Raw genomic sequence first — 15,929 nt, 5'->3', positions numbered from 1 at the left:
GTGAGACAAATGTTGGGAGCAAGTATTATTGTTTCCATTTTACAGATAGGTAGAAAGGGATGGGGTTCTCACAAGGAATGCAAGCAGGAAAGCTAGAAAACTGACTTTAGATTTCAGGAGTCCCAGTCCAGGACACCAACTGCAAAACCATTTTTCTTGACTACAGTAATCTCAATGAGACTGGAGCTTTTCTTTTATACAACAGTTTTCAAAGTTGCCTATCTAGTTACAGGTAATGCAATAAAGGCATTTAATGCCTTTTTTTACTTCAATTTTCACAAATAGGGGCAGCTACCAATGACAATATTAGGAGGGGTATTTTAGCCTGAGTTAGCATAAGAGCTAACAATACCTTAATTACTGGGCTTTGTAAAAGTCACTTTTTGTGGTGCTGAAACTGTCTAGGCTGTCCAGCCACATCCTGCTACTAATGCTTTATACATTATTACTGTTTGCATACACTGCATTGTCTGAAGCTGATCCTTGAAGTGTAGGAGCTATTCTAGAAGAATAACTGTGAATAAAATCTAGTTTCACTGATTTCATTTTCCCATTTTTGAACACAGAAGTGATCCAGGCACATCTCAGCTCCCTATCCTCCTGCTCTTGATTCTGACTTGACTTGATTTCTGTTTTTCTAATTGGAAAATAAGCTCTATTTTGTAGAAATATAGAAGATCACTCATGAGCAAGGAGTTACTAAAACTAAAAATCAACTTGGACCCCCACACCTTTTTAAAGCAGATGGTTTCTCAAAGGAAGCAGCTCCACAACAGGGGTAAACTGCCAGTCATCACACTGCAAGTCTTACTTCATCTGCCCTACTAACTGTGAAAATAGCGGAAACCACAGTAATTCTACACACTCTACAATCAGCACAGAATAGGCAACTAACTGTAAGTGCTTGTTGCCATCATGTTTTATTCACTTTTAAAAACCCAGACAAAAACAAAGATCATATCACCAAGAAAGATGAATCTATGTTAAAAGCGTATTAGGAAGAACAATGGAAAAGTAGCAATAACTTGATCATACCTAACACTCTCTAAAGAGCTCATCCTGATACAGTGACTTCCAGGCTTGGTAATGCTGAAGTCAGTGGTAGGAAACAAAATTTGCAGCCTCTATGCTTAATTTTGAACCCAATAACAGATAGAATAAGGACTTCAATTAAGTCCATGAATTTAATAGGGCCAATTCTGACCCATATTCAATCTGTCGCATGGCAATAACAAGTGAAATAGTCCTTAATCCTTATTTTGGGTGTCTTCTTCCAGGCCAGGGCTAAGTAAGTTGATTTGAGTGGAGAAGTACATTGCAACTTATTTTATAATAACTTTAGGGTCAGATTCTGACACCCTTATAAATTGGGAATAGTACCATAGTCTGTGGTCAATGAAAACCTATTTAGGAGCAAGACACTATTCATGAATGAGGTTTTCAGACTCCAATCTTTATGTTCTTAAAGTTTAAGATCCCCTCTTTGTAACAAAACACAGAGCAGGTACTTGTTTCTTAAAGGATAAGTCTCAAAGGTTTTAAGTTGCCATGGAAATACCTTAATATCTTATCCATCATTTGGATGTACAACCTAAAAGTTTTTCTTATTTTCTTGAGGTATACCCACCATTACACATAATGGAGTGGGATCATCCATGAAGTTATTCATGAGGTACTTTGAGAGCGGTTTTCACCTTCTCCTTGAAGAGAAATAAATTATATCAACACACTCATAAGGAACAAACAGCCCTGGCATTTCAGCTGTGATTATGTTATTAACTTTTTTTTTTACCTAGTAATTTTCACTCAACAAAAAGAAGCAATTTTCACTCACCCCAGTGACCAAGAGTTGAAGATTGCTGCATGCAGTACCAATATGTGTGTTTGTGGTCCACCTTGACAGTTACCTAATTCCTTTCCAAATAGAAACATTATCCTCCGTGTATCCCCATAACAGTCAGATAGAATTTCCATTTCCCTTTAAGTTATGATTTAATTTAGAAGACAATGATTCAAAATGCCTTGGGGAAGTAAAGGCAGAACATGAGGGGGAACAAGGTTGGTGAAATGTAATTGACTCCAGACTCTGAAATATTTATTCCTCCTCTATATAGGTAAAGTTAAGGCCACGTCACACTTAGGACATGCTAATTACACTTAAAAAGAGCATCCCTATGTTCAAGCAGTAGAACACGTGCTAAGTGCACTTGTGTTGTAGTAAAGCTACAACTTTTTGTGGGAGGACTGTCTCCAGATTGTATTAAGCAGCACGTATTCAGTTATCATTGGACTGCTCCATGGAGATAATGCAAACATTTTGTGGTCTTGCTGCCAGTGGTGGAAGCCATTGGTAGGAGTGGCACCCTCTCCAAGGCTTGGCTTCCTGTGCCTCCCTCTGCCTGCTGCCAGCAGCAGAGACCTGGCTCACTTTGGTTTCTCCCTCATCCAGAAGCAAAGACTTGTCTCACCCAAGGACAAAGCAATAGGAGCAGAGCCAGTGACAGGAGCATCACCCTGTCCTAGACTTGGCCCCCTGTGCCTCCCTCAGCTCCGCCACCAGTGGCAGAGACCCAACTGGCAGTGGCATGCCAGGGGCAGGCACTCCTGGGCTGGGTGGCACTCAGCATGTGGCAGTGAGAAGTCAGGCTCTGGGCATGAGGGTTGCCCATCCTCATGGACAGATGGGCAAGCTGTGACACCTGGTGCCAGATCAGTGTCCTGGAGACACAGCCAGCTCCAGCCCTTCCAAAGTGGGCTGATATTGTAGTAGCATTAGTGTGTGACTACTTGTAATACATTCTAACTTTTAACAGGGCACGATAATGCTCACTTCAGTCTCAGATAATAACTATAATGTATGCTAAGTGCCTTGTGTGACAAGGCTCATAGCCTTCACTTTGCTCACACCCATACTTTTGCTTGATCCTAGAACCACCCTACCCACTGGATCCAGCAGAAACAGAATTGCCACTAGAACTGGAATAAGAAAATGATATGTTAGTGTCCATTACTAGGACCCAAAGACTATACACATGAGATACAGCACATTTAAGAAAGCCAGCATTTTTTCTCATCAATGAGTATTTATTATATATAACAAATACATGAAAAAGAAAAACTATATTGTGTGATATAAATAGTTTATTTACATTACAGAAAAACATCAAGACAATGTATACTATTTCAAATATATCCATACATAATCAAATATAGCTGTAGTACATGTTCTCATTGGTGTAGATTACCACAAATGCAAGGCAACATGTGTAGATCTTGTCTTAATCTTTTGTCTATAATACTGTATTTTGTAGTCCAAGCTCTCTGCAGTTAATTTTGCCATTGTGGAAACATGCGGTCTTTAAATTAACCTGGTCGATGCTCTTGTTGTGTTGTCTGAACTGTAGTGCCCTGTGTTTTGCTTCTGTCTGTGGATTCTGTTGCTTCTGGGACATTTTCTGAAAGAAAGGCAAAAAACCCCAATAAACACTCAAATTTTAGCAAGGTATTTGCTTAACGCAATGGCTTGGGAGATTATGTGAAGATGGGAAGCTGAGGGGAATCGGGTCTCTCTCACCGTCATTAGATCATCCTCCCCAATTGGGTGAAAAGTAGACTCAGATAATATAAGGACATTCTTCTTCCCTTGGGTAACCACTGAAAAACACCAGCTTCTATGCCCTGAACCAGTCTAAGAGAGCACTCAAATTCTATGTGCCAGCACTATAAAGTAGTTAATGCCAACACTACGGCTGTGTGAACAAAGGTTTACCCCGATGCCTTGTAACAAGTATGCACTACAGCACGTTCCTTGATTCCTATCTCACATATTCATTCTCAGTACAATTATTTTCAGCAAGCAGCCAAAGACGACAGACTAGGGAAGATCCCACACATATTTACCAGATACCATAATTCCCTGAAACTTTTTTTCTTTTTTTTCTGTGAAGTGCTAGGCAGATGAGAGGAGGAAATATTCTGTGATATGACTTATGAAAAGCTATGAAATCACAGTTCCTAGAAGTGTCCATGAAAATAGCTAATGTACTTAAGGATTCCTGTACAACACAACATTCCTTCACTACAGTGTTTAGTCAAAAAAGACACTCCCTGCAGATGCTCAAGTATTATTTGGATGCCTGTCATAGCAAAATTCTTATACCACATCAAGGCTGTGCACCGCTCAGTGGAAGTTATTTCAGAGTATGAATCAACTTTTAACTACAAGCAGTATTGGCTTTAGGGCTATTCAAAATAATTTTTCACCAATAGGAAAATTACTTTTTGCACTGCCTTGCATACAGCACACCCTCAAATAAAATACACACTATGTTTTTATGGAAGGCAGAATGTAGAAAAAAATGATTTTTTCCAGAGTTATAGCCAACTGTGGCAGAGTAAGTCCTTCTGGAAAAACCGAGTGTCCAGGACGTGTGGCATTCCAGAGACAGTCTGGGTGAAGCAGAAGGAATATCCTAGTGTGGCAGACCAGCAAAAAGACTAGGCCCTAGACCCTGGTAAGGGTCTAAATTTACTGCACTGTAAATGCACATGTAGACACGCCCAGCAAGGAGTTATAATAGAATCTGTTGCATAAAATTAACCACAACAAGTATTAACCGTAAAAATAACCACAACTGCAATAGCCTCTGAAAATATATGTTCCCTTTGCATTTTGGGTATTAATAGAAAAATGGCAATCTGTAAAAAGACAACCATAAACAGAAAATCTTTTAAATATTTACTCCGGTTAACCTAGGTAGTAATGGCAGAGCATAAAGCAAAATGTTTCTTTTATAACTCTGGACTGATTTCCCCCTCATCCTTAATGTAACAAACTTTCTCATCTGAGGACCATTTTGCCTTGTCTTCTGGAATGCAACAGCAACACAGGAAGGATACAGAGATCCTCCAAGCACACTTGCAATTTCTTCTACATTATAAGCATAATGGCCCTTTCCCTCAAAGTAGCTTTATAAAGAGAATTATTTACAATACTCAAGAGACCATACTGACATGGAAAGGCCCCATTGTATTTCCTTGCTTTACTGTTCCATGCAGGCTTAGACCACATTCTGAGCTCATTTACAATCCCTGAAATCCTATTGATTATACATGAGAGGACAACATGACCCTTGCTCTGTTACACTGATAATTTATATAATGTTTGCCTTTCAAAACTGCTGCAGAAAGTGCCATGGAAGCAAAATACAATGGAAAAACATTTTACTACCAGCTGAAAAATCAGAATGGAAGAGGAAATATATATTTTTTTCTCTTTAAGTAGAAATTAGGCCCCACCCTGGAAATGCTGCTGAAAGGCTATATTTTCATGGACAGAAAAGCAATGTTAGATGGATTCTTAAGAGCTTACCAAGTCAGGAAGTATGATTACATAGTTGTTTGACAAAACAAGGGTGAGCTTGTCCTGATAAGATCTCATTTGGAAGTTTAATGGGACTACTCCAATTGAGAGCAAAGGCTGCATAATTATGCTCTTAATTTTGCTTAGCTCATGAAGGCTGAGTGGTAGGCCATCTTCATAATGGGAAATTTAAGTGTCTGTCTATGGGGTTACCAGATGTGGCATAACTTTCGTTCTGAAACCATGGAGACTTTGCTTAGCATGTGATTTCATGACAAACTCTGTATTTAGAGGCTGGATGTGTTTAAGTTAGCAGGCCCAGATGATCTTCATCCAAGGGTGCTGGAATTGGCCAGTGGCATAGTAGAACCACTGGCACGACTGTTTGAGCACTCATGACGCTCAGGACAGGTCCCAGAGGACTGGAAAAGGTGCAATGTGGTCCCTATTTTCAAGAAGGGGAAGAAGGAGGATTTGGGTAACTACAGGCTGGTTAGTCTCGCCTCTATCCTTGGGAAAACCTTTGAAAAAATTATTAAGGATCACATTTGTGGGAGTCCAGCAGGAAAAATAATGCTGAAGGGCAATCAGCATGGGCTCACAGCAGGTAGATCCTGCCTGACTAATCTTGTTTCTTTTTACAACCAGGTCACAAAAAGCTTAGACGCAGGAGTCAAGATTACTTGGATTTTTAAAAGGCTTTTGATACAGTGTCTCATTCCACTCTATAAGGTGATATTGAGGGACCCAGATCTCTTTAGCTTCTGCAAGAGAAGCCTGAGAGGGGATCTAGTGGCTGTCTACAAATTTGTGGGAGAGGACAGCAAGGAATAGGAGATGCTCTGTTTACCAGGGCACCCCTTGGAGTTACTAGAAACAATGGCCACAACTGTCAGAGAGCAGATTTAGATTAGACATTAGGAAGAACTTCTTTATGGTAAGGGTTACCAGAACTGGAATGGGCTTTCAGGGGAGGTGGTGCTCTCCCCTACCTTGCTCTCCCCCAAGGTAGGGGGTCTTTAAGAGGAAACCGGACAAGCACCTGGCTGGGGTCACTTGACCCCAGTGCTCTTTCCTGCCCAGGGCAGGAGGTTGGACTCAATGATCTACTAAGCTCCCTTCCAACCCTAAACATCTATGAAATCTATGAAATTCACCTCTTGTTCATAAAAAGGTGTGAATCAAGGCACTGTAATAAATACAGGGATGATTCACAGAATAATGTGTCACGTGCATACTGGCCACTTCATATCTCAGACTACTCCTGTTCCTTTGACTGCTGAACAGGAGAGCTGGCAACACAGGACCTTCTGGCATGCCACAAAAGAAAGAAAAAAACACTACGCTAAGAATCAGAGGGGTTTCCAAAATTCTTAGCAAATCCAAAACAATGCTTATTTGACTACTGGCAAGAGAAGGCCATCAATTAACAGAACTAGTGCAATGCCTGTACCTACATCTAAATGTGACCTGTAAATTGTCACTGAAGAAACGAAAAGAGGTGGAGATCCATTTTTCAAATCTGGATGCATAAAAACCCATTCTAAGTGCCTAGGTACTGAACAGACATTTAGGTAGCTAACAATATATTATGTAGCTTTAGGCCTCTACACTTGAAAACTGGATCCTTACACCATAACTAATAAGCACAGTTAGGAATATTTTCAGGGTACTCCAGAGATGCAAGTTAGGTATGTGCTGGCATTAAGTAGTGGCAACAGTACCTGTATTTAGCTTCGAATTCCTGTAACTGTAGTAACACGGGGAGAGAAAACATCAGCCCTAAGGTGCTCTAACAGTGAAGAAAGAACATACATTTTTGAAGTTGGGTTCAAAGGTTTTGATTTAGTTAGGTGAATGGTAGGCATATATTTAGATGAGTGGCACTGGTGGGGTAATGAACTGGACAAAAGGAGTGTTATCCGGTGAACCCAAGACATCTCAGCTCAGCAGAATAAATGTACGCTGGAGACAAATTGGTTGGATGCAGTGGGACTTCCTTCTAAAAGGTAATGAATTCTCATAATGATGATGAAGCCATTGCATCCAAGGTCAAAATAACTGAATTGAAATGTACACATTATTAAGTGATTTGTTGGAAGGACAACATATATATTATGATTTTCTAATATTCTACTCTTGCTAGCTATTCATTGATAGGAACAAAATTATGTTAAAAAGGATCCTTTTTTAACGTATAGGTCCCAAAATCAAATTGCTTTAGTACTTCCATTGCTTAAATGAGTTATAAAGTTATAATCAGGGATCCTGGTTTTCTCTGTTAAAAAAAAAATCACAATTTTTCCATGCAAATTCTCTGATTAAAAACCCCCAAATCCTCATTTTTCTGTGATTAAAATGAAATGCCACTATATACATATGTATCAGTTGAACACAATGTTTTATTGATATATTTACAATTTTAAAGCATTTTGGAAGCTTACCAGTGCCTCAATCACTATAATAAAATAAATTCTAAATACCTAGAAATGTTAGCATTTGGCTTTGGGTTTTTTAACCATGGAAAATCAGAGCTCCCCTGACCCCTTCACTCACCAGGATGTGGGTCCCGCTGCAGCTATCCCCCTCCCCACCCTGCTTTGTGATGCTGAGCAGCCCTGATATGTTGGTGCCATGTCCATACCATTGCCCCTCACTCTGGACTCTCAGGCCCCACCATTCCTGCTTGTGCTCTTCGCTCCCCACCCACAGTCCCCTCACCCCTGCTTGTGCCCCTCATTCTCCACCAAAAGCTTCCTGGCCCCCAACCCTGCCAGAGGGGGCCCCAGCTGCCAGCCCCCTGTACCCCTGAAGAAGCACCCGAACCTGGGCATGCTGCAGTGGAATAGAGTGTGGAGCCCAGTTCCTCTTCCTCCATGAGTGGAACAGCCAGAGTAGAGCCCATGGGGAGGGGGGGGGGCGCAGATGTGGGCTGTCTGCTGTAGGCTTGGGCTCCCCACCCCACTCCCTGGGGCATCCACAGCCCAGCAGGTAAGACCCGGTGCAACACAGCAGAGCATGGCGAGGAAGATGGATGCCACCACTATGAGCCTCATGCAGCCATGGCGAGGCACCCTGTGCCCACCTGGCAAGAGCAGTGGTGGCAATGTGGAGTTGTGCCCCTCGCTGCTGCTGAGTGGGTAAGGGGCACTTTGCCAGGGCTCATGGCATTGATCTTCCCTGCCCTGCTCTGCCAGATCTCGCCCACTGGGTTGTGGAGACCCTGGGGGCGACTCTGGACATGTGGCTGAAAAGGGCAGCAGGGTGGGGAGGAGCCCAAGCTAACAGCAGGCAGCCTGCACCTACCCTGCACACAAATCCGGGGGGCATGTGCCCCCCATGTCTCCCTGGGAGTGTATGCAGCGGTGGTGAGCCAGCTACCCCGCCGATGAGCCATCTGCCACCCCATCCTGCTTCCTGTCCAGACTCCATGGCCACACATTCTGGCCCTGGGCCCAAGCCCCATTCACTGCCCCAGCTGGGCAGCAGTCCCAGCCCCAGCTCTGCCCAACTCCCTCCCTCCCTAACTATGGGGGGGCCTCAATCTCTCCCCCCCAACTTACCTGTGGAGAGCTGCTTTCAAGGCTGCTTGGTGGTCATGTGCATGTGTACGTGCATGTGCACACATTCACATGGTGTCCCCTGCCTGACTACTCTCATTCTGCTCCCCGAAACACCGTTTCTTGCATTTTTCTCTTTAAAGAGAAAATTGATTAAAAATGAAGAAAATCTGACTTTATGCCACATTTTCCCATTGTGAATGGAAAACCTGGATCCCTGATTATAATGCAATGTGGGACCCAAGTATATGACATATATGAAGTGTGTCTTAAGAGGCATGTCAATACCTTATAATAGGGCTGTCCAGCTGGCAGGCTGCAGATCCTGGTGGTCAACTCCCTTGCTGCTGTGTGGTGAAGAACGGGCTGGAGGTCTGTGTGTTGCCTACACAGCTCATGTGGCAAGGAGGGGATGCAGGCTGCTGGTGCACCTCCCAGAAGGGCCCTCCCCACAGCATGCAGACTGCAAAGTGTGTGGCCTGGAGGCTGCACGTGGTGCTGCATATGGCCCCCACCTATACCAAAGTTGGACAGTCCTTTCTTATACGGTTTTTTTATACTCAATGACCAGCTAAGTTGAGCAGAGGTTCTCCAGGATCCTTAACTCTAGCCAAGATTTGTGATAGTTTGAATAGAAGACCTATACTTATTTATGAACATAGCTGTTAAAACAATGTAAATGAGGAACCAGAACAGAGGCCTTCTTCCTTTTAGCTGACTGGACACACTGGCTTAAGTCATTCATGGTACAATTCACAAGCAGGTAAGGCACATTATCCAATCATTTCAAATAAATGTAGTTATTTTCATAAATAAGCTACTATAACTAAACATTACAATGGACTAAAAATACAAAGCATTAAGGGAAACTGCTGAGAGTCATCATAACATTGAACCATACATTTATATTTTCCCATCGTCTTTCAACTATACATTCAGACTCTTTTTTGCTTAGTCTCTCTTTAGTTGGGTACTCTTTTAAGTACCTTACTCTGAGCTCAGACCTGTCCTTGTGGCTCATTGTTACTCCTTCCTTCAATTGCACTTGAGGACATTCTGTACTCACAGGAACAGGCCTCTGTGCTTTAGAAAGCACCACATATGTTTGTGGAACAGAATGATTTTTATATTAACAAGTAGCAAAAAAAGAGCTAAAGATGATGATAAATAAGAATAGTGATACTTAAATGGCACGAGTGCTATTTTGGATATTGAGAGCCAAATCCTCTACTACTCAAAACTGCTGAAGCTGAAATGACATTATCAGCAGACTATTTGGCCACAAGAAAGTCTAAATCATTCAAGTTTAGTTTTATACCATTGGAATGGCCTGGGATTCAGCTGGATACACTCAAGTTTTCTAAATCATACTAGTGCAAAACATGAAATTCCATGCAGGTTTGTAACCAGAACACTTTGAAGTTGTGAATACAGGCCCTTTTTCTTCAGACACTGAAGTTCTTGTTTCAGTTTAGAAAATGTAACTCCCACTTTTATGTTAGGTTAGAACAGGGGTGGGCAAAATATGGCCCGCAGGCTGCATCTGGCCCACCAGGCCATTCTATCTGGCCCGTGGGGCCCCTACAAAATTTAGAAAATGAATATTTATCTGCTCCTGGCTGCTTGTCACAGATGACAGGAGCCGGGGCAATAAGATCCAGGGGAAGCTGGTAGCAGGACTCAGCAGCTCAGCAGCAAGACCCGCCCAGCCTCGACCCCCGAAACTGGAAGCCTCTGCCTGGAAGAGGCTTCTGGCTTGGGACTGTGGGGCTGTTTACCGCCTCCCTCTACCACAGAGGGAAACTCAGATAAGAGAGCTGACACTCCCCACTACCTGTAGCTGCCATTTCTCCACTTTCCTGCCTGCTGCTGGCCGCTCCACCACTATGTAGCTCCTGGCTGCACTGGTGGACTGTGGGAGCACGGGGCCTGTGCCGGTACCCCAGGCCAGGAGCAGGAGGGTGTGTGTGTGTGTGTGTGCCCGTGTGTTCATAGGTAAGTCCCACATGCACACCCCACCATACACATTCACCCACACCCCCTATCGTACTGCCGTACACACAAACCCCCATACCCACACCACCTCATACACCTCAGCCACTCAATTAGTAAATAAATACATAAACACATGCATTATGCAGATTAGAAAGTGTAAGGAAAAGATAACAAGTGTTTAAAATATCAGTGGGGTATGGTAGTTACACTGCAGTACCATAAAACCTCGAGTAATTCTGTTATGTAGCAAGGATTCACTATACTTTGCTTTATTGCCTGTAGTTGACAAAACTAGAGTTATTTGAAGAAAATGATGTAGAGGATTTTTCAATCTATCCATTACTTTTCCATTTCCTTTTTTAATATACACTGTATGTTTGGTTGTTTGAATTATCTCCATGTTCTCTGAAAGCCACTTCAATATAATCCATTGCCTCTTCTGGCATGTACTGTTGAGGGTAAACTTGATGGACTCAACTTGGCCAGAAAGCAGTTCAGAGCCTCAGCAGATGATTTTGTTTTATGCCTTTAGGCCAGTGGAAGATTTATGAATCATTTTTTGTCTCTTTCTAGGAGCAAATTCTGCACTTGTCTGCTAACCAGAGAATGCAACACAGATAGTGAGATATATTAGAGGTTTTATTTTCTATGGAGGTATGATATCTGGTTTTTATTTTCTTGTCTTTTTAAGAGGAATTTATTTCTAAACAATGTGATTTATTGGTAGAGCTGTGAAGGGGCTGAATGAGTTTCACCTTGTGATTTCTGAGAAAATCCTGGAGAAGCTTGGAAGCCAGAGCTCACTTTGAACTCTTCCAGAACTAATAAAACTGGTTCACTGATAGAGTACAGTAGCACTTGTAGGAATGAAAGGAACTGGATTTCCCCCCGTCACCCACCTATGGGGGACAGTTTCCATGCTAATAAACCCTTCCTTTTTATTTACCAAAAATACTTGGTATGCTTAGATATTTTTCTAGGCCTCCATCCAACAAAGAACTTAACAGAAGTGCACAATTTTAAGCACATGAACAGTCTTATTGATAAAAATAATTTCAGTAGAAGTATGTGGCCCTTTTCAGGGGGCTTAGGCCAAACTGTGGACATGTAGCTAAAGCAAAAGCCCCCAGACCTGTTTTAGAGTGAACCCTTGCAGACGTTACAACTACTACGTTCAACAGAATGTTCAAAATAATTAACCTGTCCAGCTGAAGAAATAATATCCTCAATTTAGATGAAGCGAAACACCTAGCAGGAAGCAGCTTGCAAGAAGTCCTTGATGTGTATAATTGAAACACAGCACTTTGTAGTTGTAGCATAATAATTTAGCATAAATAGTGACTGCTGTTACCCAGTGTATCAGATATAGTCTGTCGTATAATAAGTACACTTTTGGTAGAAAAACAAAAAAGCAGCTTTGTTAGATAAGACCATAAAATGAGAGAAAGAAAACAGGACAGCATTAAGAAGAAATCCTCCGTTCCGTTTCCCAGGGACATAAATCCTAGCTAATTGACACCTGCAAGAACCATGGAAGCACTGGCTGTGTCAGGTTCCCAGGGTCTCAGTAACAGGGAAAAAAACCTGAATTAGCCAATCAAGAATGCTTGTTAGAGGTAAGGGGCTTGATCAAAAGGAAATGTAGAGGGAACATGGGAAACCCCAGCATACTAAAGTGCTTAGCTGGATTGGGGATATAGTGATGGGCTCTTAAGCAATATATGTGCAAGTTGAATTAGCTTTAAAGTGACTGTTGCACCAGTTGCCTCATTTATATTCTGCTTATTTATATAAACAATATTTTGTCCAAGTAACTGAATATGGAATATGAAAATTCATTTGCTGTATGTGCTGGGCCCCACAGTCTGATTAAACTGGTACAGAAAATACAGTCATAATAATAAATCAGCACAATTCTTTTCTTTAGTTCAGTGAATTAAATAGGCTTTGTTATCAGCATCACTGTAGTAACCAATGTAATCAATGAATATAGTACGTAAAAACAAAAGGAAATTTCTTTATATTGTAAAAAGATAGAGATACTGACCTTGTAATACAAAGGACTACAACACAGATGATAGCAATCTGGATAGTCCCAATCACAGCTGCTATTAAGACATACTGAAATCGTACCGGACCTGGAACCACATATAAAACGCTGTAGTCCTTTTTTTCACAGTGTTGTCCAGTGTAGCCCGCATCACATCTGGAATAAAAGATGGTTACCCAGTAACTTACAGTTCGATGTCAATTTTAAAAAGGGCCTGGACTATACTTCAGAATAGATTTTAAGATGTAAATACTTAATTGCTTTGTTGGCTTGGATCCTTAATAACTACATTAGTGAAAATACTGTGCTGCAGATCTAAGTGTTGGCCCTTATTTCAATGATGCTCTAACTTGCTAATGGCACCAGGTACCTTTGTGAAGCCTGAGATCATGCGGGTCAAGGGGAACCCAATCCAGTCCTGGTGTCAGCAAGTTAGCAAGAGGGAAAAGTAGTACCCAGACCTTTCCAGATGTTTAAAGGATTGGGTTTATATTCTGCAATCCAAGTTCAGTTTACAACTCCCTCAGCATTGGGATAATAATCTATTTAGTGTCTCACATGGCCCAAGAATTGTACTTCTCCATTTGTGGGGAAAAGAGACATCCAGCTCTAGACTCTTATCCAGATTACTCAGTAAACAGGTAAAGAGCAATCATTCTAGGCTCCATGTGCAATGCAACTGGGTGGCTCTACAAATGGAGACATAAGGCATCTCCCCACAAGCAAGAATGTACATTTCCCTGGGGACAACTAGCAGCAGCACATATTTGTGCTGCTGCTAGTTGTACCCAGGCATGCTGCTGCATGTGCACTCTGGCATGCAGCAAACTGCCCTGGCCGGGGTAGGAGAGGCTGGAGTCAGCACCTGGGTTGACCCCAGCATCCTGTCTTGGGGTCCTCCCAGGGCAGCAGCGCCAGTGATCCAGGTGCATGGAGCCTGGATGGCAGCCAAAGCATGGCTCTGGCTGGCCAGGCTCCAATTCTGGGCAGTGCATGCTGCAGCCATGTGCACCATGCCACTTTTTTTGGGCACATTTTTTTAACACTGAAATCTCTCCGTGTCAAAATAAACCACCGCACTGCAAATTAGCAATGTGGCAAATGTGTGTATGTGCAGCATGTGTAGTTTGAGGCACTACAGCCGGGTTTGCAATACCCATGCAGATGTGTCCATAATGTACAGTTTTGTCCTGCCCTCTTTATCCTGCAAAAAGGATTATCCTGCATAAGTAGCCCTCTTTATCCTGCAGAAACCTTTCCTTGTCAGTGCACTACCTTGCTACAAGTCCAGCAATAACACCCATTAGATACCATTGCTCTTGTTGGTGCATTTTTTAGAAATATTTAAATATTAGGCCACTGAACTGAAAGTTTTTGAAGGTTGTTGAATGCTTTTATAATCAATTAACATTGTGAATAATTCAATACAGACAGTTCTGCTACATAAATTGGGACCTTGTTGCATAATTTAGGTCTAACGTAAGTCACAGTACAAGAGGCCTTAGCTAGAATTTATTTTTCTTACTGCATTTAGATTACGCATATTAACAAGTCTGCCTCCTCTGCTTATTTATCATCATCTGTTCAGTAACGAGAGTGTTACCTGCAAGAAGGTTCCAGCATATTGGTAGAGTGCTCACACTTCCCATGCATGCAGAAGCCGTTATAGTGTTCTGGACAAGGGATGTAGATCCCTCTGGCACTTTCTTCCAATTTATTTGCATTCTCTGTGAACACAGGTGAAAAGAACATTAACCTGAAAATGCATTGTGAGGTGAAGTGAGAAGAAACAGTGTGTTAAGAGCTCAATGTAAAATATAGAAAAAATTCAAAAGAGTAAGATGTGAAAGATTCTGATTTAGGTGTTAAAAAAAAGAACTATGGGAATGATTTTTACCTTAAAACAGGTACTTAATCAGAAATATTAGATAGGAATAAAATATAGATACAGGGCTATGTCAGCTATTTTGCTGTTCTTTTGGATACATAATTCCTAATAAGTTCTTGCAGTAAGACTCAATTTTACTATTAAAAATAATAATACAGCCCAATGATAAGATATTCCAAGGAAAATGTCTAAAATGTTTAATCATTTTGTTTTGTTTTTTTAAAACCTCTTTCCAAGGCTCCTCCAGAGATAGGAAGAATCTGGCTTTCCAGAAAAAATATAGCATTAAGCAGGGCTGTACATTCAGTGTAAGGAAAGCTAGTTTTGTTATTAAAGCACAGGCGTATGTTTCTGGAAATTTGGATTTATATTCCCAACTCTGACACCAACCTCCTGTGTGAAACTTGGCATGTCACTTGCTGACTGTGTGCCTCAGATTCCACGTATGCAAAATGGGGTATCACTCCCTATGAGGTGTCCTGCCACTAATTTGTTTAATGCTTGTAGAGTGTCTGGAGATCCTTAGATGTGAAGTGATGCATCATTATATATTATCTCACAGTATGCACATGTATTTTTCCAGCAGCATTAAATGGGCACTGAGCATGTGAATCAAAGAAAATATTTATCCCTATGTAGTAAGTAAATTGAAGGCTCAGAATGATATTTAGGTTTAAATGGATCTATGTTTAACAGTTACATAATGCGTTGAAATGCCTAAGTACCATCTGCAATATCCTCACATTCATTTTGTAGAACATCAAGTTGTTAATTACCCTTGATAAGTACATTCAAAGCCCTCCTATCTGGGTTAGGGATTGTGCAGCCTACTTCACAGGTTTTTTTGCTTAGTCTTGGTTCTGTGGAGTGTGTCAGACTGTCTGTCCCTATAATGGGTGTGAAGAGTGATGCACAGTGCATCTTCTCCCGATGCTCCCCATGCAAATGCCAGACACAAACACAGTCTCTACATGAGGTTGAGACTGCTGCCTGTTTTGCTTTAGGCCCAATGAGACTGAACAGCAAAGGGACAAATCACTCCAAAGGGGGAGGAGAACATCTCAATCCCAGCTG

At 41.7% G+C, this 15,929-nt stretch overlaps 1 protein-coding gene across 1 annotated transcript in view; it reads right to left on the bottom strand.

Moving 5' to 3' along the window:
- Positions 1-3,123: 3,123 nt before the first annotated feature.
- Positions 3,124-15,929, bottom strand: part of TMEFF2 (transmembrane protein with EGF like and two follistatin like domains 2) — a 221,549-nt gene continuing 208,743 nt past the window's right edge. Inside the window, exons 8-10 of the mRNA XM_090045214.1 lie at positions 14,571-14,694; positions 12,965-13,123; positions 3,124-3,455 (exon numbers count right to left, since the gene is read on the bottom strand). Of these exons, the coding sequence (XP_089901340.1) occupies positions 3,359-3,455; positions 12,965-13,123; positions 14,571-14,694 (380 nt within the window). The 3' untranslated portion in view covers positions 3,124-3,358. The remainder of the gene's footprint in view (positions 3,456-12,964; positions 13,124-14,570; positions 14,695-15,929) is intronic.

The sequence above is a fragment of the Crocodylus siamensis genome, chromosome 4, assembly GCF_052110815.1.
Source record: "Crocodylus siamensis isolate JL-2025a chromosome 4, ASM5211081v1, whole genome shotgun sequence".
Lineage (NCBI taxonomy): Eukaryota > Metazoa > Chordata > Crocodylia > Crocodylidae > Crocodylus > Crocodylus siamensis.
The sequence above is the reverse complement of the archived record's forward strand: the minus strand, read 5'-3'. Positions and strand labels throughout refer to the sequence as shown.